The 22,273-nt window shown below is 32.8% G+C and overlaps 1 protein-coding gene across 2 annotated transcripts; it reads right to left on the minus strand.

Moving 5' to 3' along the window:
• Positions 1–20: 20 nt before the first annotated feature.
• On the minus strand, positions 21–21,027 carry LOC113516023 (probable ribonuclease ZC3H12B). 2 transcript variants are annotated; one of them, XM_026900358.3, is made up of 4 exons: positions 20,697–21,027; positions 3,787–3,963; positions 2,968–3,200; positions 21–2,475 (listed from the first exon to the last, which is right to left on the minus strand). In XM_026900358.3, exons 1-4 carry the CDS (start codon positions 20,919–20,921, stop codon positions 1,350–1,352), a joined length of 1,761 nt encoding a protein of 586 aa, XP_026756159.1. In that variant the 5' UTR covers positions 20,922–21,027; the 3' UTR covers positions 21–1,349. The 2 variants fall into 2 exon arrangements, with proteins under 2 accessions (XP_026756159.1, XP_052756977.1); XM_052901017.1 differs by lacking the exon at positions 20,697–21,027 and adding an exon at positions 16,551–16,691.
• Between the last annotated feature and the right edge of the window lie 1,246 nt (positions 21,028–22,273).

Raw genomic sequence — 22,273 nt, forward strand, 5'->3', positions numbered from 1 at the left:
TAAACAGTTCAATTTAATAAAAATCAAACAATAATAATTGTATTTCTTGGTTATACCTATAACGATAATGACTATTAGTCCATAATAAGTCTGGCCATTGTATATAGCTAATACATACTAAATAGGAATGACCAAGTTACAATACAAATATAGCATATTAATATCAAACAATATATAGCAAATAACTTATTATTTGCATAATAAACTATATATAATGAACATTCGTTGTCAGACAATGTTTAGTGTCACTGAGGGTCACTTATAATTTTATAAGAAGGTTAAAAAATTTGCTTTACGTGAGTTATATAATACGATTTATTTCGTATAACCTGCAGATGAAACTAGTCCCATACTAGTAATATTACATCTCTATTGGGTAGTTTATTCTTAAGCTGATTATACAAAATACTACCACGATTTGCATAAGTATTTTTTAATGAGTATGATGTAATAGTATATATAAAACATTTCGTTAATACTAATGAAATAGGGAGACCCCTATACTAACAAAATGTAATGAAATAAAATGTAATTTTGGGGATAATTACAAATCCTTTTGTAACTATACCAAAAATTTAATATAGGAGTTAGACATAATAAGTTTTATACGAGTGTTTAATGACAAATATGGCCATAACTCTAATACACATAAATAAACTAAGATATAAAAATTTAACAAAAAGTTTCTATAATTATAAAATCTTGGTACATAGTATCAAGATTATTCATACAAAGTTACAACTTTATGGGAAAATTAACATAGTAATTATTATTTATACTATATGTAATAATTTGTTATTTGTGAACAAGTGGAGTAAATAAGAGGATTCACTGGAAGGGATCAATACATAACAGTAACAGAGACAATGAACCCAGAAAAATGTTATATTCTTATATTAAATTTTGTTAATATATTAACAATATTTTATGTAATACAAATAGACAATGAAATAATTTTGTACATCTTTAAAGCCTAAACTTAATTAATCTTCGTTACATAAATATAGTCATACACTTCTTAGAAGTGTATAACATACACAGTTTAAAATATACATACAATGTATATAAATGCCTATTCAATTATTAACACGACCACAAAACGGATCGGCATGATTGGCACAATCAGTTTCTGTACATTCTTTCTCTTCTGTCTTAATGGTATACGTATAATACATACGTATGACTTACTCAGTCGAAGCAGCAATAATCCGTTGAATAGTAATGTTGAACTCTTTTGAACATATGCTATCAATTTTTACGAGAAAATCGATAATAATTCAAACGTCAACATATACTTAACTATTTCTGGCGATACAGTGTTGTATTTGTCAGAGATACAAATATAGAGATCAGTGCAACGGCGGACGTGGCATCTGAGCTTCACTTGGTCTGTACCGCGCTAGGATGATTGCACACATCGTCTGTGCGTCTGTTTCTTCTGGGTATGCCGCCATTGCCTCCGCGACTTGCACCTCAGGGAATATTCCAGTGAGGTGAAAATGCATACGCCGCCTCGCATCCCAATGTTGTAACGCTCCTTCGGAGGCACACGGTGACAGGTGAGCACCAGCGGCGCCTGCGGCTCCTACGGGCGCAGAGGCAACTCTAGCGGCTGCCGTGTGCGTGAGTCGCGGATCACATGCGGGGTTCAGTGTAAGCTGACGCGCTAATTTACGATGTGTGTTTGTGTCGGGTGGCGACATGGGCTGTGAAATTAGTGGTGGTTGCGACGGCCCGGCAAGTTGCATTTGTGCGCGTTCGAAATGCGTCGCAAGTGTGGCGTCCGCTAAGCGGGGTGTTGCAGAGTGCGCTCGTGCCAGTGGCCGTTTATTATCAGCGGGTCGGCCATCTGGAGGTAAGCTGACTGTGTGCAGATCGCGAGCTCGTAACGCACGTGCCGCTCTCTCGGACAATTTCTCGGCGACAGATTTATGTGGTCGTCCGGCGCGTTCAGGATGATGGAACTTACATTTGTTTCCATATGTACATTTTCGTCCGTAAGGACAAGCAGGTGGTGGTTCGGCGCGAGATGGGGGCGCACGAAGGAATGCGTCGAGGGTCGGTCCTGATCTCCCAAGAGGGTCATCGGGTGGCATGAATCGATCATTCACGAAGGAATACATAAGGAGTCGCTCTTCGACGACTTTGCGGAATTCGGGATTCTCCGCTGCTAGATCACGATAGTTGTCATTGGAGACTACAATGCCGTCCGTGTCTGCCGCTAGTCGCAATATGTACCTGTCATCGTAGCAGACGAGACGTTTGCCGCCGACCAGTCGACTAGGAGTGTAGACGAGTACCCGATCGCGTTCGAGTCGCTCCAACGCGTCGCGGTCTGCGACCGGGTTATCTGGCCGCGATGCTTCTTTACGCCACTTGGGTACGAACACTATGATGTCTTTGTGGCCGCGGGCGCGAAACCAGTCGACGCATATTTCGATGCCGCGGCATGAAAATACCTCCTTGTTGCCGTGGCTAAGAAAGAGATAGATATTTATTAGTAAATATTATAAGTTAGAAGTATCATTAAATTACCAATAATAACATATAATGCACTTTTTTAATCTGATGATTTTATTATGTAGATAAATAAAAACTAGGTATCTTTCAAGCTGTTTATGAATATATTCGTTTTCATGTATTTTTAATAAAATTATCTAATCTAGAACTGAATATCATGGGTTATTAATTATTGTGGCACCATTTCTCTAAACCTATCTCTTAACGTAATATTTTAATTTGATAGTTTCGCGAAATTACTGTTCATTGGGCCATTAAATAATTTTGACTTAAGTCTATTACAAATTAAGTTTATATTAACCCTTAAAGATTTCGCTGTGATATCAAAATGAAATTGAAATTTTATAGATAAGTTAGAGGAAGTAGCGCCTCAGAATCGATCCTACTGTCATAATTATCATTACATCGTAGTAAATACATTGAAAATGACTGATAACAAGTAATTACCTCATGGCCACATTACTGCCGTCAATAACGATCTGCCTGAGTGGTTCGCGGTCAGGTGGCGGGTCGGGGTCTGTGGGGGGCGACGGCGACAGCGTCCGCGGCGGTTGTTTAGCTGCTAGTTTTATTAATTCTGCTAGAAGCTCGTTGCGAGGAGGGTCAGGTCCCAACCTCTGCAGCGCCGTCTTAGCCTGCCGCTCCGAGTAACCCAACTTTACGGCGAACTCGATCTTCGCCTGTCAAAACAAAAAAATAATTATGTACACAGTGATAAAAGAGTATTTATGGGGGGAAAGGGATTGTTAATAATTGGGCTTATTAACCCCATTGCTAGCAATATACACTATCAGGTATATATTGCTAGCAATGGGACCTCCACGCGGTTCCTCTTGGATAATATCTTGTTTGATCTATCGCTGAATTCATCACGATGGGCTAACTGACCTGCTTCATCCTCACCTATCAACTCTCACTGTTGCCCCGCCAATGTATACCGTTAACGCAGGGTTACAATTCCATTATCATCTATTTAAAAAAAAGAGTATTCATAAAACATAACCTTTAGTAAAATTTTAAACAGCAATTTCACAGCTTTGGAAGCTAAGAGTCTTCTTTCATAATAATTTCAACAAGGTTTTTAATGTAAACAATTTTTTTTTTATTACACGATATATAAGTCGTCAATTCTACGCTGAATTATTTATTATTTTTGGAATTACAGCTCATACCCGTCTTCGATCATGTTAATATAATTTTGTATCTATTGAGGTAAGTTTTTGTATAATAAAACAAACTATTAGGTAATTCTTGTGGACTATTCACCTGATTAGGCTGCGGTGGCGCAGGTGCCAGGGTTACATACTCCGCGAATTCGGCAGCGAGCGTGTCCGACGGTGTACGAGAGGCGGCCCTGTGAGCGCCTTCGTCCTCGCACTCCGAGTCGTAGCTAGAGTCTTCTCCGCGCTCGCCCGCCCACCCCAACGATGACTCCACATATTTCTGTAAGAAAATATACTTGTATTAATTATAATTTTCACGGCAGATCATCGGGTGATATCATCCTCAATCAAAATAGTAATAAGTTAGTATTTTTTATATATATTATTTGGAATTTTATAAATACACGTACGTTATAAATACATTTATGGTAAAAGAGTAAATAGAATATTAAAGCGTCAGACATAATACAAACAGCCTTGACTTAAATTCAGACTTAAATAAATACTAAAAAGTGCAATGAATTTATAAACTAACGATTCGCCCCGGTTTCGCACTGGTATATATAGATAGAACGATAGTCTTTTACCATATATTAGTTTTCACAGACAAATTTTTGATACTTTGGTACACTATTATAATTATCTTACAGATCTTTTTTTTTTTTTAAATAATATATAACCTATATCACTCGCTGAAAATGTATATTTTTTTTTCGATGGGTGAAAATGGTATAGTAACCCCGCCTGCACTAACGATATACGCCGGCGGAGCACCAGTGACGGGTGATAGATGAGAATGAAAACAGGCCAGTTAGTCCATCGTGATGAATTCATCAAGAATTAACCATGATAGTTTCCAGGGGGAACCGCGAGGAGGTCGACCTGGTTGAGTATATTGCTAGCAATTGGATTCTCAGTCTCCATTGCTAACAATTCCTTCCCTACTGAAAATGTATATTGTTTATCTATAGGTGAAAGAATTTTTAAGTGACGAATTCCACGACAATTAACCATGAGTTTCCAGGGGGAATCACGTGGAGGTCAACTTAATAGGGTATATTGCTAACAATGACATTGTTAGACCCCATTGCTATCAATCTCTTTCCCCCCTGAAGAAGGGGTTAATCGATTTAATCAATTGTCTGTTTGTACTAACATTAATAATAATATGGAAGGGTATGTTTGTTTGTTTCAACGCAGTAATCCTTGGAACAATCATTCGGGTTTGTAAAATCTTTTTGCATATGATAAATCATTTTTTTTTTATTAAGGTTATAGACTATTCAACATCACTATACAACGACGGGTAAAGACGCGGGATACAGCTAGTCCTCTATATACATAATATATAAAACCCGTCACGATGTTCATTCAAGTTAATTTCCGAAACAGTTTAACCGATTTAATAGAAAGTAAAAGTTCAAAGTGAAAAACATTCTACAACTTTAAAAACAGGATATATTTTTTATCCCGATAAACAAAAATGAACCCAATAGATAAAGTAATTGGTAAATAAATAAAATAAATAAGTATATAACGTTATAAATACAATATTTTTAAATAATTATTATACATTCAAAGTGAAGAATTGTATACAGAATAGAGATGTAAGTACGTATTATGATTTTTTTTTTATTTGGTATTAAAACTGTTTAAAGTGGTATTTTTTTTATAAGTTTATTGATTAATAAGCACATTTGACGTTTCATACAAACAGCGCCGCCTGAGGACAGGGTCATCAGGGCGCCGAAGCGGATCTACAGATGATCATTGACCTTTAGCGTGTGCGCAACTGTGGAGCACACCGGTTATAATTCATTATTTCACTAATTTTGACAACACTATTTGCTGTTTTACGTCCAGAGGCTATCAATAACGGTCTATATAAACAGACCTTTTCATAGCAACCGTATTTGGTCCAGGACCTAGTTAAATGCAATAATTTTGTGAACTATAAGAGGACATGTATTATGTATTATATATCTACACCTACTCTCCAGAGATGGGCCAACATGTTGTCGTAAGTGCCAATTTAAGACCTCAAAGATTTTATGAGTTCGTTTCGAGAGATTAAGAAAAACAGTTTTTATTAGACAAATTCAGAGTATTTATGACATCTGTGATCACTCACCCGGATGTCTCAAACGCGATCTTTATAACAGATTTTATTCGAATGGAAGACAGCCTTTGCTTAGGAGCAGAACACCAGACAGGCTGACGTTTTTTTTTTTTATCTACAAAGTTGATATTTCTCATGCCAAATATTTTGTTATAAATATTGCTTAGTCATAGTCCACATCCGCATGCCGTGTATAGACAGAATAGGAGGAATTAGAATAGGAACTAAAATATTAGTTGTCATAAGTAGTTAAGTTATGAAATAATATTTGGAAATCGCATAAAGAAATTAACTCGTGAAATCTCTTTTTACCCAATCCTTAAATTTTAAGCAAACAGAGCGAGCAAAAGTCATGATTCCGTTCCTTAACTATGTGTGCTGTTCTTTCTAAGCCAATTTAAAAAATATTTTTAATATTGTAATAATTTTGCAATTCATACATACATCTGAGTTGGTTCCATACTATTTTTATCCCGATATAAGATAATCTACTCACTTTTAGAGTTGATCAAAAAGTAATAGCATTTCAAAAATGTAACAATATTATAATTCGTGATGTCAACACTTATATATGGAATATTAAACTTGACCTACATATACTTATGTAAAAACCTTTTATTATTAAAATATTAAGAACTAAGTAACGTTAGTGTTAATATAATACATGGAGGATATTTAAAATGTTTAGTGCAACTCTTTTTAAACTCTAGCTATAGGCTGCACTTTGATTCCAAAATATTTTAAATTTACTAGAGATTTAAATAAATTATGACATTTCAGGATATATCCTACCTAATGGGATTGATTGGGGGGAAGGGATTGTTAGTAATGCGGACTACCATCTCAGTGCTAGTAATATACCCTGTTAGGTCGACCTCCCCGTGGTCCCCCCTGGAAACCATCGTACTGAATTCCAGATAAAATCATCACGATGGGCTAACTGACCTGGCTCTTCATTCTCACCTATCATCCCTCACTGGTGCCTCGTCACACTCATCAGCGTATACCGTTAGCGCAGGTGGCGCAACTATGAAATAATAGCGCAACGCTATTATTTCATAGTCATCCATTAAAAAAAAATGGATTGATTTTGAAATCCATGAGATATTATTACACAAAAAATGTTTTATTAAAATTTTTAATTAGTATGGTATCAACACGATTTTTTTCAAGACGGAATAATAACGAAGATATCGTGCAATATAAAAGGCAATTCTTTTAAAATTGGTTCAAAACTTTGTCCTAAATTAGTGGATTTTAGAGATAAACTTGACCTTTTAGAATTGACCTCATTTTGTCCAAAGATAACTTAGTAGGTCTATAGTGATGGGACCGTACATCCGGGCGCAAGGCACGGAAAGGCCCCGCCCACTACACCTATCAACCGCGCAGCCGGATGCGACTTTCTAAAAAATATGGTGCGCGCAAAACACCAACAACTCAACCGCGCCGGTGCAATAGCGAAACAAAATAAACTTGTTTAGGTTTTGACTTGGTCATATTTCTGTTAATATTAGAGATTGAACAATTTTGCATTGTTACATTAGTAATCAAAAACTTATATAGTTTCCGTAAATCTCTTATTATCTAATGTCGTCTAAATATCTATAATCTTAACAGACATTGCAATTTATTAAGATTGCTAAGCAGAGCTCGGCTATCCTTTACACGAAGCAGTTCATTTAAATTTTAGAAAGTTCATCCTTAGATTCCAACACAAGATTTTAATCTATATAAATAAAAATCAATTTCCGAATATTATGTACTTGTAAGCGTACCACTTCAGAACAGCTTTTTTTTATACAACTTAGAATGGCAAACAAGCTGACGGCCCACCTGATGGAAAGTGGTAACCGTCGCCTACAGACATGAGCAGTACCATGGACATAACAGAGTATACTGTTTCGCCTATGATACCTCCCATGCGTTGCCATTCCTGAGGACTCAGGTGTTATTCCTCTGTACCCAGTAAATTCACGCCATATCCCACCCTTCAAACCGAAACACAGTCATGCAAACATAACTGCTTCACGGTTGAAACACAAATGGGACAGAAGTACCCAAGCAATCGACTTTTGTACAAAGTCTCTCTCTGGTAAAGCTGCACTTAATTCATTTGTATGAAAGAAAATGTTTGAAAAACCGTACGGAAAAAAATGCACCGGTATGAATCCGGGGCGGGCAACTAGTTTGAAATATTCACGTTTCTATTCGATAATAATAGCCTCGTATTAGCATGAGTAGAAATGATCGTGATTATGTCAATCGCCGTAATTGTTTTCTACTCTTATCAGCCGTAATACGCATGTTCTGTATGCTTGTAAGTTCCTTATAGGTTCCACACATTCATATGATAAATAATACACAGCTATATTTTATTCTCTAGTGTATGCTCACAATAAAACATATTACATATATTTATCTATAATAAATCTCTATTAGAATTATGAACAATTAAAAATTTTGGCCTCCAAGTTAGGGCAATTGCAATTTTGTATTTTACTGAATTTGGTGTTACTTTGCAGAATTTCAAATGTCACAAAATTATTATTGATGTTTATTTTATAGCAACTGAAGTGGCCAACATGAGAAGAAACCGAGTGAATTGCAAAATTAACAAAATCTGTTAGAATTGGCGAGGACATTGATACAGGCAAATTGAGCACGTTGTTCTTTTAAAGTTACAGTGTGGTTGTTGGAACACAAGAACGACAATATAAGAGGTATTTATACTTTGATATTTTATGTTCTAGTCTATTGCGTACTTGGTATGTGTATATACTAAGAAAAAAATGTTATGAAGTTACATAGATTTTTTTAACTTATACAATCTATAATTATTATTTTTATAAATAGAAATGCAAATGAAGAATGACAAACGAGCTGACAAAAAGTAATAAATCGGTTAAAAAATATAAACAATAGTATCGACATAACAGTATACTCTGTTATGTCGCTCATTTCATGAGTTTCCATTCCATAAATGTGTGTTATGAATAAATATTCTATACTAAAGTCATTTTGTAAAATGACATTTTGTCAAATAAATAAAGCCATGATCATTACTAGTGCGTTAAAATTAGAGAGAAGTTCATGTGCTCATTTAGCTTTATTTCCAAATGTTTTCACAACTGGTAACCGATAAACAAAACATCTTAACCGTATTGTGTCTAACTGAAACAAATACATACATAATGATTTCCTCATGACTAGTAGCAACTATTTTGGTTTAAAAAAACCCATTGGAATCGCCCGCTTTATTAGTTACGCTCGTTTACGTTTAGCGATCCACTTGTTTACGTTTTTTTCCTGGTCACTTTTGCCGTGTCCTTTTACTAAAAAATTTTAACAACTAAAGTCCGAAAGGAAATTTATTCACGATAATTTGTCATTTACAAAATCCTCTATTAGTGTTTATTTCAATAATTGTCTAGTATTAACAAATATACGAATTGTGTCGCTAAATAGTAAAATTCTATGTTATATAGTTTTTATTTGTACATCGAAAGAATTAGATTGGTCCACTTTTTTGTCATTAACACTATAGGAGATTTGTATAACCGATTTAGAAGGTCTTATTGCATCAGTCACATTGGACACTTGTTGGTTAGTTCCGCTTTCTGTCATATTTGTATAAACACCTAATTTGTTTGCTAAAATTGCGACTTTAGTTTAACGTCACTGAATTATAATTATGCTTTAATTTAGTCTATGTTACGGCGTAAGCAATTAAAATGTCTAAAAATAAACTTAATATTGATAAAAGATACTAATGGCGTAGCGGTAAATTGACGTATTAATATGGACCAATGAGACATGCGTACAACGTTATTGTTGTTTACTTTCAATGTTTGCATGTGTGAATACAAATGTATCATAGTAATATTTGTATGCTGTAGGTACTACTGCAGCGAAATGTTAAACAATAGCGAAGAAAGAACCATAAGAATTACAACTGCGATACTTTTATCTCCATCAACCATTATAACTATGCTTCACACACCTCAAGCGAAAGCGATACGATTTGGTAACTGACATGATGTATGCACGTGAATAGAAAATTATTGTATCTCATATTATGATGTTGGCCTTTTACAACTTCTACAACAAAAATAAAAAGTGTATATTATTTAAATAATACATTCCTATTATTTTTACTGTTATATCGGTTAGTTGATACTGGTTTAAATTAATACAAGTAAGGATAATAATATGAATGAATATTATTTAGAAACAAGATTTTATAGGCAATTTTAAAAGTAATGTCAGACCATAAGGGGAACTAATAACATATCATTCATAAATAGAATTTTGCTCGTTAGAATCAAGGACTAGATCCATCTAGTAAGATTTTTATTGTAATAATAGGATTTTAAAACGATTCATTTTTAAAATTAATGTAATTTGGCATAGGTAACAGCAATTTATATTTACTTCACGTAATCATAATTAAACTTGAAAGTGGGTGATGCAAGACATATATTTAAAGATATAAAAAAAAACTCTTTGTACTTTCTGGGCAACACGTGCTAAAACGAGACATAGTATTCATTTATTTGATATTACTAATAAGTACAAATACATTATCAGAAATCTCCACAAAACAGTCGAAGTCACCGTACAAACAGCAAAGCACTGTTAATATCCGGTAGATTAGGGTTATCAAGGGTCGTTATCGTGCGTTTAAGATATACGTAGTTTTAGACATAATAAATATATTTTTTTTATTTTCTTATGGATATATTGTATATACTTATATTGTAAAATGTATCAGGGTCCTACGAAGATATTTTCTAATGGTAGAGAATCCTATTCTATTATATGTATGTATTGTATGTATTTCAGTTCGTGATCTTGTAAGAATGAATGGAGAAAACGGTATAAATCAACAAGTGTATACACCAATTAAAACGTAACCAATTTCCTTTTTTTAGGAGGTTTTGGTATTACGTAATAATAATATTGGTAACACATAGTGTAAAAAACAAATTGTCAATGATTCATATTTTCAAGTCGGATTTAAGTTGACGAATGAAAAAAAATATTACGCCGCAAGCAAATAAATGATATGGAATAAGGGCAGGAAGTATGTGTATCTTGTATAATTGCTCTTTAAAAAGATTGACCCAATAGATCAGCGTCTCATCATTAAGAGAGCCGATATTTTATCAAATTTTTTTTATTTGGTTACATAGTAATGATATTTGTATTATTTACAGATCGGTTAGCGCGGTGATACGAGTCGCTGTAAGTACATACGTACTGACTGTGCGACTGATAATGTCTGATGTTGGTTACAATTAGTTCCGTCTATGGAAGAGAAATTCTATCACACGTTTGTACAAGAGATAACAGTGACCAATAGGGTTGCAAGATTGGGCCGACGTCGACGCGCGCCACCTCGTCCGATGTGTCGTCATCATCGAACAGGATACGAGAACGCGACACACTTTAAATACATATACAACAACAATGCATACATATACAATGGGCCATTACACTAGTACGCTTGGTGCACCTTGCGTATATAATTAAAATAATAATCATGTAACAGAACTTCGAATTATTTAATCAACGTACGTGACTATATAATTTTTGATGTAAATAATAACAATAGTTGTAGGTAAATTATAAGTAATTCAGAGTTAAGTGATCATGAATAGATAAGATAATATTTCTGCTTCCCAAATGTAGTGTTTCGAAAATATTTTACTGAATTTTGCATAATTGCATCGTATGAATAGTTATATTATTATGATATACAGCCTTCTAATTTATAAGTAAAAATAACTTTCTGTACGCGAACTTGAACTGCCTTAATTACCAAAATATTGCATTTTAATTTAAAAATTAGATTTATATATTAATCCCGATGATTCTGTCAGATTAAAACACCGTAAGCTGAAAACTACATAAGTATGCATTTTCAATTACGACCACGTTTCTTAATTTTCAAAACGTTAAGGATACATACAATTTTTTTCTGTATAAGTAAAAAATATATGTGATATAAGTTCAAAATATTGTTCTATCTGCGATAACCAGAGAGAGCGCTGGAGAGTTCGAAGTTCAGCAGTTGATTTGACCACTGATCTTTGCTTACCGACATACAATGAAAAAGCGCTATACAATCAATATGGACTCTGAACCCTTGACTTAACAAACTCGCCAAACAAAAACAATACTACAATATACAATCAAAAGTAATATCAAAATATAGAAAAACCAACAAAAATGGGTGCTTTAACTGGACATATGCCAATAAGGCATATACCATATAAGACGGGTTTATCCTGGGACACACTGTATAGATTGTGCGGTGAGAAATTGGAATCGATGGACTCTTGATGTGCAACTGCAATTCGTTGGCAAGTATGCGTATGAGTCTACTGGGAACGGTTTATCCAGACCCAGGGGACTAAAGATATCTTAAACTGCGAAATTTTATTAAGATAACATACAGGATCTATAAAATGATGGTGTAAGGCATGGAGAAGCACAAAATATCCAGATAGATCGACGTGCAACGGCTTAACTGACCCCATACGCGAATAAAAGATAAAATATTTTATAATGGTTTGTGTTTATCTGAAGGCACAAGTTTTGCATTCCGATAGTATCGAAGCTGGCCCAATAAGACACCATACTATGTGCTATGAAAAATCAAACAACCAACAAGTACTGCATGATATTGCAGATATAAGACAACTTAGCTTTTTGAAATGAAAGAATCAATTCTATAAATAAAATATATATATAGTTACATTCGCCTTATCTCTTTCTCTTCTTTTTAGAAAATTCTTTTTTGAAAAAACCATTTAGTGATTACTTATCGCAGTTCTGTCAGGTTTCTAAAACACTGAGCATAATTTCCAACTTTTGAATCCAGTACTTGAGACACATGGATACTCATTTATTTAAATATAACAATTATTAATTATAATTATTATTAATATATTAATTAATTTATTTAAATATTACGGAAAAATAGTTACTCTGCTCGACAATCGACATAAATGCACTTTTACATACATGAATATGGTATTGTATTATAGAAGGCATTGTGACATTGCACTCGTTATGCAAATTCTGTGTTTCACAATTAGGTTGCAGAGCATAATTTCATCCTTGAATACGTGATAAACTTGATGCTTGTTGCAAACTTGGTAACGTGAAACCATTTTGCGTGCCATTTTTAATTAGTTAATGTATAAAATAAATAGTGCTCTCGTCTGTATTTCTCATGCAGATAGATTAAGTAGTTCGAACTAATTTGTCCACTGTAATATACTAATTCTCTTATCCACATTTTATCGAGCATATTTAAACCCAGTAAAACTGAGAGTTCAGTTCGGAGATAAAATAGACAATTTGAATTGGCTTTATGCAGGGAAATAAGTGACATAGAACTGTAAACTATAACTATGACATATTTGCGTGAAAATTAAATAAGAATGCTACGGAGCCATAATTACTTTTTATCGTCATCCCCCCCCCCCCTTACCCACCTAAACAAAGTACAAACAAACCTATTGACAGACTCGTCGCCAGCAAGTCCAAGAGATTGAATCAGATGGCGAGGTACTCTGTCTTGTACTTTCTCATATTAGTACTGACCGAAGCAATTCTAGATTCCTTTGTATCTTATCTAGGGGGAAGGATAGATGTAATTAGCGGTGACTACAGAATACAAAGCACTAATTGTGCTTTGTATTCATCAATCAGTGTTAGAGAAATAAAAACAAAACCGCATATAAAACCGCCTGACCAAAGTAGGTAAACTAATAATGGGCTAATGATGATATAATGATACAAGCCGTTACTGTCCGTTGCTGAACATAGGCCTCCCCCTATCGGGGGGTTTGCCAGTAATTGGACGTTGCTGCCCATACCTCGAGCGTTAAGTTTCTTTTATCACTTATAACGCCAATGGGAAAGGAAAAGGTAGTCCATTCGAAGCCGGGACTATACGGCAAATATGCTAATAACATATTCTAGGAATAGTTTAATAATATACTCTTATTGTTGTTGGATTTTAGAATGTTAATGGTATTATAACGATGGAATACAAGTTTTAATGATTTTATTATGAAAACCTATTTTGGAGGAATCTTAATATTTTGTGTTATGTTGCATTATTCATCATACAGATCTAATATTGATTATTATGACTAGTCTTCAAACAGTTTAATAATGCGAATCAGTAAATCTTCTTATATATGAGTGTATACCTAATAATTTACTGGAGAAATCACTATTTCATTATATCATTAGTTGGATAATCAATAAGACTGCGTAAAGAAAAGAGCAACTTGTCATTTTTGAACTGAGGGAGTAAAGAAAAACCTTTGCCTTATATAATTTTACAGCCAAATAACTACTACTGTGTGGTTGTAATCTAGTAAATACTTAAGCTGTCCTTTAGACAAGAAGAGGAAGAGGTGCGCGCAAGTATATTTAAATAATACGGTTAAACAATTAAGAGAATTTATAATTGTTCTTTGACGGCATATTAAAAAGAGAAAGAGGCGAGAAAATAAATGAATTGGTCTAAGAGATTTCAATCTTGATAATTAAAAAATTATATAGACTCACTATAGATAAATATCTCCACATCTTTATTAATAAATATGAATAATATGATAGGCAGGTTATAAACATGAATTAGTAGACGTTAACAGGATATAAAATGCTTTAATATATCAAATGACAAAAGGTATAAAGATATTTGATAAAATAAATACATTGTGTGGGAACTTAGAAATATTGAGGTCGATTCTGTAATACAAATCCTTTAACATCTTTAACATAAAAATTGCAGTTTGATTAAGTATTCAAGAGATAAGTACGAACTAAATTTATTTATAATTGAATCAGAAGTACTGTAAATTTACTTTTTGGTAGTTCGTAAAATAATAGGTACTTTCGCTAAGTTGTCAATTGATAATTTTCTTTAATTCTATGTATATATAATATATATAAATATTACGTTTTTAATGTATTTGAGTACATTTATCTTAAATCGATTATTGTATAAATTTTATGAGTGAACATAATTTGTATTGCCTTTAATAATTTATACACTTCGCACATTTAAATAAAACATTTTTAATAGTATCAATAATATACTTATAACAAAAATACCAAACAACTGTCTGTCTTGTTGGCATGCCCGATGCCTGCGTATTGACACTCATTACATCAGAGTATAATCATACCGGATACAGCTGATACATTTCAAACAAGTAGAAGGTTGGCAAGCCACTCTTTTAATCAAAATAAATACCTACCACTTAATTCGCTACAACCGTGCGAAAAACGTCTCTTCTAAATTAATCACACATTAGTACTTCGAGCGAAATTATTTGTACATAACGACTTACTAGAAATGTTTTTATTTCGCTATTGTTTTATTTCATAATTTTAAATTCTAGATATATGTGACTTAAAACCTATGATAGGGTTATTAAGAGTCATGTCAGCTGGAATTTCCATTCTTGGGCACTTATAAACTTCTCACAGTTTTTACAAAAAGCACATTATAACATAACAACAATGACGTATTTATAGATTGACCGTTTGTTTACTTGCGATACATCCGTGAGTGCGTAACCTTCACGTGTCTTCAAGACATACACACAGATACTTATGTAATTATACATATATTGAAAAGTTATTAATAATAATTTATCTATTTAGCTAACCAAAGTAAAACTAGGTACCTCCATGCTTAGATAAAAAAAAATCAATATCAACGTGTATTCTGATCTTCTATAATAGCTTATAAACTTTATTTCAAATATAATAAGAATGTTAAATTATTAATTATGTATACTTGAAGCAAGACAATTGTATTTATATAGGTAGTTTAGTCACACCACAATATAAACGCAAGGATGGAAAACCAATAGATTATCCAATTTTCTTGTCAGAGCGATTAAAAATGATTCATTAATAAAACTACAACAATAGAAATTCTATGAAAGAATTAAATCAATGTCATAAAATTCTTAGAGAAAAACTGAACCTGTACCTAACTAATAGAGGCATTGAATTCAAATCCGTGATCAGATGTCTTGGATAACGAATGAATGTAAATCACTATAGCGTTCTCAGCAGCGAAGTGAAAGTTTGCCATGATATCCGCGCGTTGCCGGACCTGCGACACTTTGTACAGACGACAGATGAACATATAGGTACACATTAATTAAACCTCTCTACTACTTTCACTATATACTTGTACAAAAACAACAAAAAAAACCAACATACCAACATCGATATTGCTCCATAACAATCGACGACAATCACATGACGCCTTGCTAATTGTAGCAAATAATTAAGAGCTCTAGGAGAATACCACCACTACATACATTACTGCATATTATAGATTACATCAAATTATCTTTTAATCAGTAACAACACAGCCATACAGAAAGTAAATTTCACTCACCCATGCATAATTAAACTCGCATGCCTACATGAAGAATTTATGTAAAAAAAAAAATATACATTTTCGTATGTACTGGCTGATACGCAAGCACTATCTGTGGTAATTAACATAAATGACGTTAACGAACCGGCTCTACTTCCGGGATCGTTATATCGGCCGAACGTGAATGAACATCATTACAATGCGATGTACATAAATGTGTCAATGTGAAACTCGCGAGATGAGGCATCCGTGAGGGCGAGGTGAGTGCGTGTCACCAGTCACCAGGATGTCTATCGGGAATGGTCGTCGCGCTCACCTGGGTATTGTCAATCGCGAACATAATAGCGTGTTAGTGGGTGCGCGCGTCGCATGGCATCGCGCTCGTGTGCGACCGCGACGTTTACAGCGGCAAGACTATCAACTACTGGCGAGACCGAGAGCATGCCGCTTGCACACCTCCACCTCCACGCACGGGCTCAGTGAAGGGGAAGCGGGGCACCGCGAGATCCGGGTTGTGCGCCCACTGCACCCGGCGGCCCCCAAACATACCGAACAAAGTTGACCTCTGGCATGTCGAAAAATCATCTCTGGTCACATACGACATTGATCACGTCCAAACAAAACGAAAGCTGAGGTTTTATCCTGAATTTCAATTTACAAATACTCCAATAATTGGAATAAATGGAAAATATATAATTAGCCACTAAATAATAAAATTGTAGTAACAAACTATTTAAATAATTTGTTGAATAAATAATACACTTAAAAAAAAAGGTAAAAATTCTTGATGATTATTTTGCATTTTCTTAATAAATTTGCGAAGTTCGAAAAAAAATATCCTATAAAAAATAATAATCACAAAAATTACTTTCCTTCTGACACAGAGACAAACTCTCAAATAAAATCAAAATAGGATCAAATAGCAAATATATATATATCAATCTATTATGTACACAGAAAAAAAATACTGTATCGAATTTAGAACATATTTAATATATATTTATTAGCAATGCAGTATATAATATAAAATCATTATATTTGCATTAACAATTGCCAATGTACTGCTGCAAACAATTTCTTATTTACACTTTGCATATAATTTTAGTATAAATAATATTAATGTTGAGATGCCATTTGTAAAATTATGATAATGAAATATTTGATGAAAATAAAATTTCCCAAATTTATCACTAATAAAACTCTTTCTATAAACAAATCTATCTTTAAAAAATCAAATATATTGTTCTATAAAAAAGTCCTTCTATAAACAAATTTTATATAGGAACGAAAGGAAATTGGAATTAATTTGGCACCTAGGAGTGCAATGTAGGGCAAAAATAATGGATATTTTTCGGAAGTTTGTCACAGCCTTGTAATGTGTATTGACTTTATATCTGTGTTTTAATTGATTACTAACATTTACCCGCATTTTTGCTTGTATGGCCGGAATTGATTAAACCAGTGTTTGTCAACCTTTTTCATGACACGACCCTAGTATGAAAAAATATTTCAGGACAGAAAGCGAAACCTTTTTTTTCATGTATTTTATAATTAATTTTTTTACATTATTATTTCAAATAATTATTTTAATTATTACAAGAAAAAATTTTTTGAATCAAGTAAAGTTCATTGAAACTAAGAAAGTATATTAGATTCAAGAATTATTTTTCTTTATGCAAAACAATTGATTTCTTCAAAATTACTTTCTTGGGTTAAGTAAATTTTTTTTTATCTGTACATGGATGGGTACCATAGCATGGATACCATAGGTTTTTATTTTTTTGTTAATTTATATTAACATACAAATGTTTCAATTATTTTAATTCTCAATAAATCTATCTTTATACTTTATAACTTATAACTTTGTTTTTTTTACTAAGGTAGTTTTAAGCAATAGAAAAAATCACAGCTCTCATCTGTAAGCAGGAGCACTTGGACACCAGCTTAATCCTCTTGATCATACTAGCTTAATCTCAGTTCAAAAATGAGTTATGAGAATTGTTGACAATCTCATGCTTATTAGTGGTACAAACCCCTTAAGATTAAAGAGATTTTGCCTCTTTTATGTGTTTTATTGTGTGTATAATGGATTGTGTTCCAAGGAATTGCTTAAAATGATGCTTCTTGCCACCTTCTATCACATCATCAACGTCATCACATCAACATTGAAAGGGAATTCATCCTTATGTGCTAAAATCTAAATGATAGCATAAAGTGCAGTTTCTTTTATACTATACTAGTGGCAAACAAGCATATGGCCCATCTAATATTAAATGGGGTTACCATAGCCTATGGACGTCTTTTTTTATAGTCTCTAGGGAATACATAGATTAGTTTCAAAGGAGTTTTCTCCTATGAACACTCTATGAAGAGTTCTCTGCCAAGGTTTTGTCTCAGGGTCAGTAATGTATGTACATGTAATAGATCAAGTGTTGTAGGTGTCTATAAGCAACAGTAACCATTTATCATCAGACAGGATGCATGCTTATTTGCCACCTTTGAGATAAAAAGACTCACTGTCCAGTAACTACAAGACAACAGTTGACAAAAGTCAAGAATATAGATTAGAATTGGTGAACTGTACTTGCTTTCTAAGATTGCAAATAGATTATTGAATAAATCATTAACAGCTTCTCTGAACTTGATTGCATGTAAGCACTCTTTTAGACACCCTCGACTATTCAGTATTCTATTTACCAATAACAATGTCTCACAAAATAATCCGATTCATCAGATGTGTCAGTCTTATAACAAAATTAGCGAAAAATTCGATATCTTTCATCAGAATACTATTAGGTTTAAGAGGTCATTGTAGGGTTTTGAGATAGAATAACTTTGGATCATAACTGTAATCAGTAATGTAATGTACATCTATAAAAATATTATAACATTTACTTCTAACTTACTGTTACATGATGTTTACAATGTAAGGTTGGCAAACTGTGTATTAATAAATTTTTGTATTGTTTTCTTTTCAATGGTTCATTTCTGTTTGCAAACTGTTATTGTAACTTATAACAAATAAATAAATAAATAAGAACACAAACTAGAAAACTACCCTTTTTAATGACAATTCAGAAATATTGAAAATAATTTATTTTTGATAATACAAAAACTGGCAGTGTTCAATATGAATACATATATATAAAAATGATCTTTTATGGAGTAAACTTAATAAGACTATGCTTCCTACAGAGTTAGTTAGAGTTCTTGAATATTGGTACAATAATCAAAGTAATCAGGTGAGGTGGAATGATACTCTATCAGACTCATACTGATTAAAATGCGGAGTGAGGCAGGGTGGGCTGACTTCACCCAACTTGTTTAATATGTATGTAAATGGCCTAATTGAGGAGCTCAGTGGAATGCATGCTGGGTGTTATATTGATGGAGTAAGCGTCAATAACATAAGCTATGCCGACGACATGGTACTGCTGAGCCCCTCAATTGGAGCTTTAAGAAAAATGCTAGCTGTGTGTGAAGCATACGCAAAAAATCATGGTCTGGTATATAATTCTAGCAAAAGTGTAATTATGACATTTGTATCTGGACATAAAAAACCGAAGAAGTATAAAAATAATTTGCAGGAAGGGATTCAATAGCATATTCAATAGTAAATAAATAGTATTAAGATAAAGATAAAAATGATGTAAGAAATGATAATATGAATTACCTACTATATTTTTTGGAAACCATACACTTTAAGACATAGAATGGATAACCCCTTACTTTCCTGTGGGTGTTGTAAGAGATAACTAAGGGGATGTTATTGTATATATAGAGGGATGGGCAGCAGAGTCAAGCCAATCAGATTGCCAAGTATGGCAACTCTTGGCAAAACATGAGATATATGTTCAGCAGTTGAAAGTTAATGGCTGATATGATGATGATACACTTTAAGAGATATAGAGCTCTCAAATAATGTAAATTATATTGTTTATATTTATAATAAGTTTATTATTGTAATCTTTTGGAGAAAATAATAAAGAGTATCTATCTATCTATATGTCTTTTTATTATTATTAATATACTTTTGTTTACATGACGGAGATAAAAAGTAGCTTACTTATATCCTTCTCCATTTCATATATGTGTAAGTGAAATTTAATAACATTTGATTAATCTAATAAGGTGCCAAGAAGAATCAAGCACACTTCCTCATATATAAGATTAGTCAAGATATTTGAATTATGCTCTCATAGATATCTGTTAATTTCATATTTATTAACTTAAACAATAGCATAAACAGACCTGCAGGCGGGGTTACCATTCCATTTTCACCCATAAAAAAAAACATTCTAATTCATTCATGTCATAAAAATATGTTTACTATTTAATTCAACCAAAACTGAATTAGCAAACAAAGTGTTTGTATAAACTAGTTTCAACATCTGGCAAAACAAAAATGTTTCCAGAACTACACCTAATTTATATTGATGCACTTTATTGTGCTCCCACTAACCTGTATTCGTCCGATTAATTCTCGTGGGTTGTAGGTGCCATCAGCTGGATTCAAGTTGAATATGACGTTAAAGAACACATATTCGGGTTTTTCTTTTGCGAGGCCCGATTTATTCTCAGATAAAGTGACACAGTAAAAAGTTTCTACTAAATTTAAATATTTGCTGTAGAAATCAGCTACACAAGATCTCGGTACCGATATTAATAAATCTGTGTCGTGAGACATTGTAGGATTGTTGTAATAATAAAATAAAAGCAACTATTGCAAATTAAATTGCATAATTTATATCAAAACACTATTTCAACAAGACTATTCCAATAAAAAATTCTTAATGACGTTTTCTTTTATCTGTTTCTAAAGTCAAATTAAAATGAGAAACATAGATAAAATAATAATGTTGCGTTTATTTTCTTTATCTAAGACAATAATGCGACAACCGCCATTTGCAATTACCTAGCAAGCTTATATTGTATATAACAATTAAAAGTTAACAATAATTTATTTATTAATTAACTTCAGTACACATATAAAAAGTTGTATGTAATATGTACATATTATATAGTAATCATGATGTAAAATTAACATTTTTAGAAATCAAATATCTTCATGAACTTTATGCAATATATGATATTAATAATAATCTATTTCAACTGATTCCAAAAAGAAGTTCGCAATTCAGTTATATTTTATTACTAGCTATTTTCCGCAGCGTTGCCCACTTCTAATTATGTAATTCCCGTGTGTCATTCCCATTGAAATCCTTCATGAATGAAAAAAGTTTCAGCCAATTCAACTGATCGGTTATTTTATGGCATTTTATATGTGATTCTTTGGATTGATATAAGTCTTTTATTTATAAACTGATTGAAATAAAACAAACATTAAATATTAAATGAAGTTAACGGCAACGCATTAGAGAAAACCGCATTCAAATCAGTTAAGCTATTTTTAAATCGGTTTCTGAGATTAGCGTGCATAAACGTACAGACAAATAGACAGAAATTCTAAAAATCATTGTTTTAGGTTTTTTTGCGTTCATAAAGCCCTCCTATAATATATAGTTTTTCTTATATATATTCCATATACAGATAACGATCAGTTACGACTTTGTTATATATATTGACTGATTGATGATGTCTATTATCACAAAACTCCGTCATTTATAAACCAATTTAGAATTTATTTTACTTAAAGGTTTTATAGTCCCATAGATATTGTATTAAAATCGGTGCAAGAATTTAGTTTTTAAAGCAAAATAACTGGTTTTGCCATGATCAATGTATGAATACATTGCTATTCTTAAAACATGATTTGTTATACTTCCATAATTTGTACATTTTTAGGGATCTGTACCTCCAAAAAAACGAAGCCCTTATATGATCACTTTGTTGTCTGTCTGTCCATTAAGATCCTTATTCTTAGGAATCTGTTAGATATTTATTTTAAATTATATTAATTTTCTTAAACAACCTGTGTCAAAATGTGTACTGTAGATACACAGATGGTGTATATTTCGTCCTCTTTTTACTAATTATATTTATATAGGTAGAAAGGAGGCAACCATATGATTTACAGTT

The sequence above is a fragment of the Galleria mellonella genome, unplaced genomic scaffold (assembly GCF_026898425.1).
Source record: "Galleria mellonella isolate WM207_F2 unplaced genomic scaffold, CSIRO_AGI_GalMel_v1 utg74, whole genome shotgun sequence".
Lineage (NCBI taxonomy): Eukaryota > Metazoa > Arthropoda > Insecta > Lepidoptera > Pyralidae > Galleria > Galleria mellonella.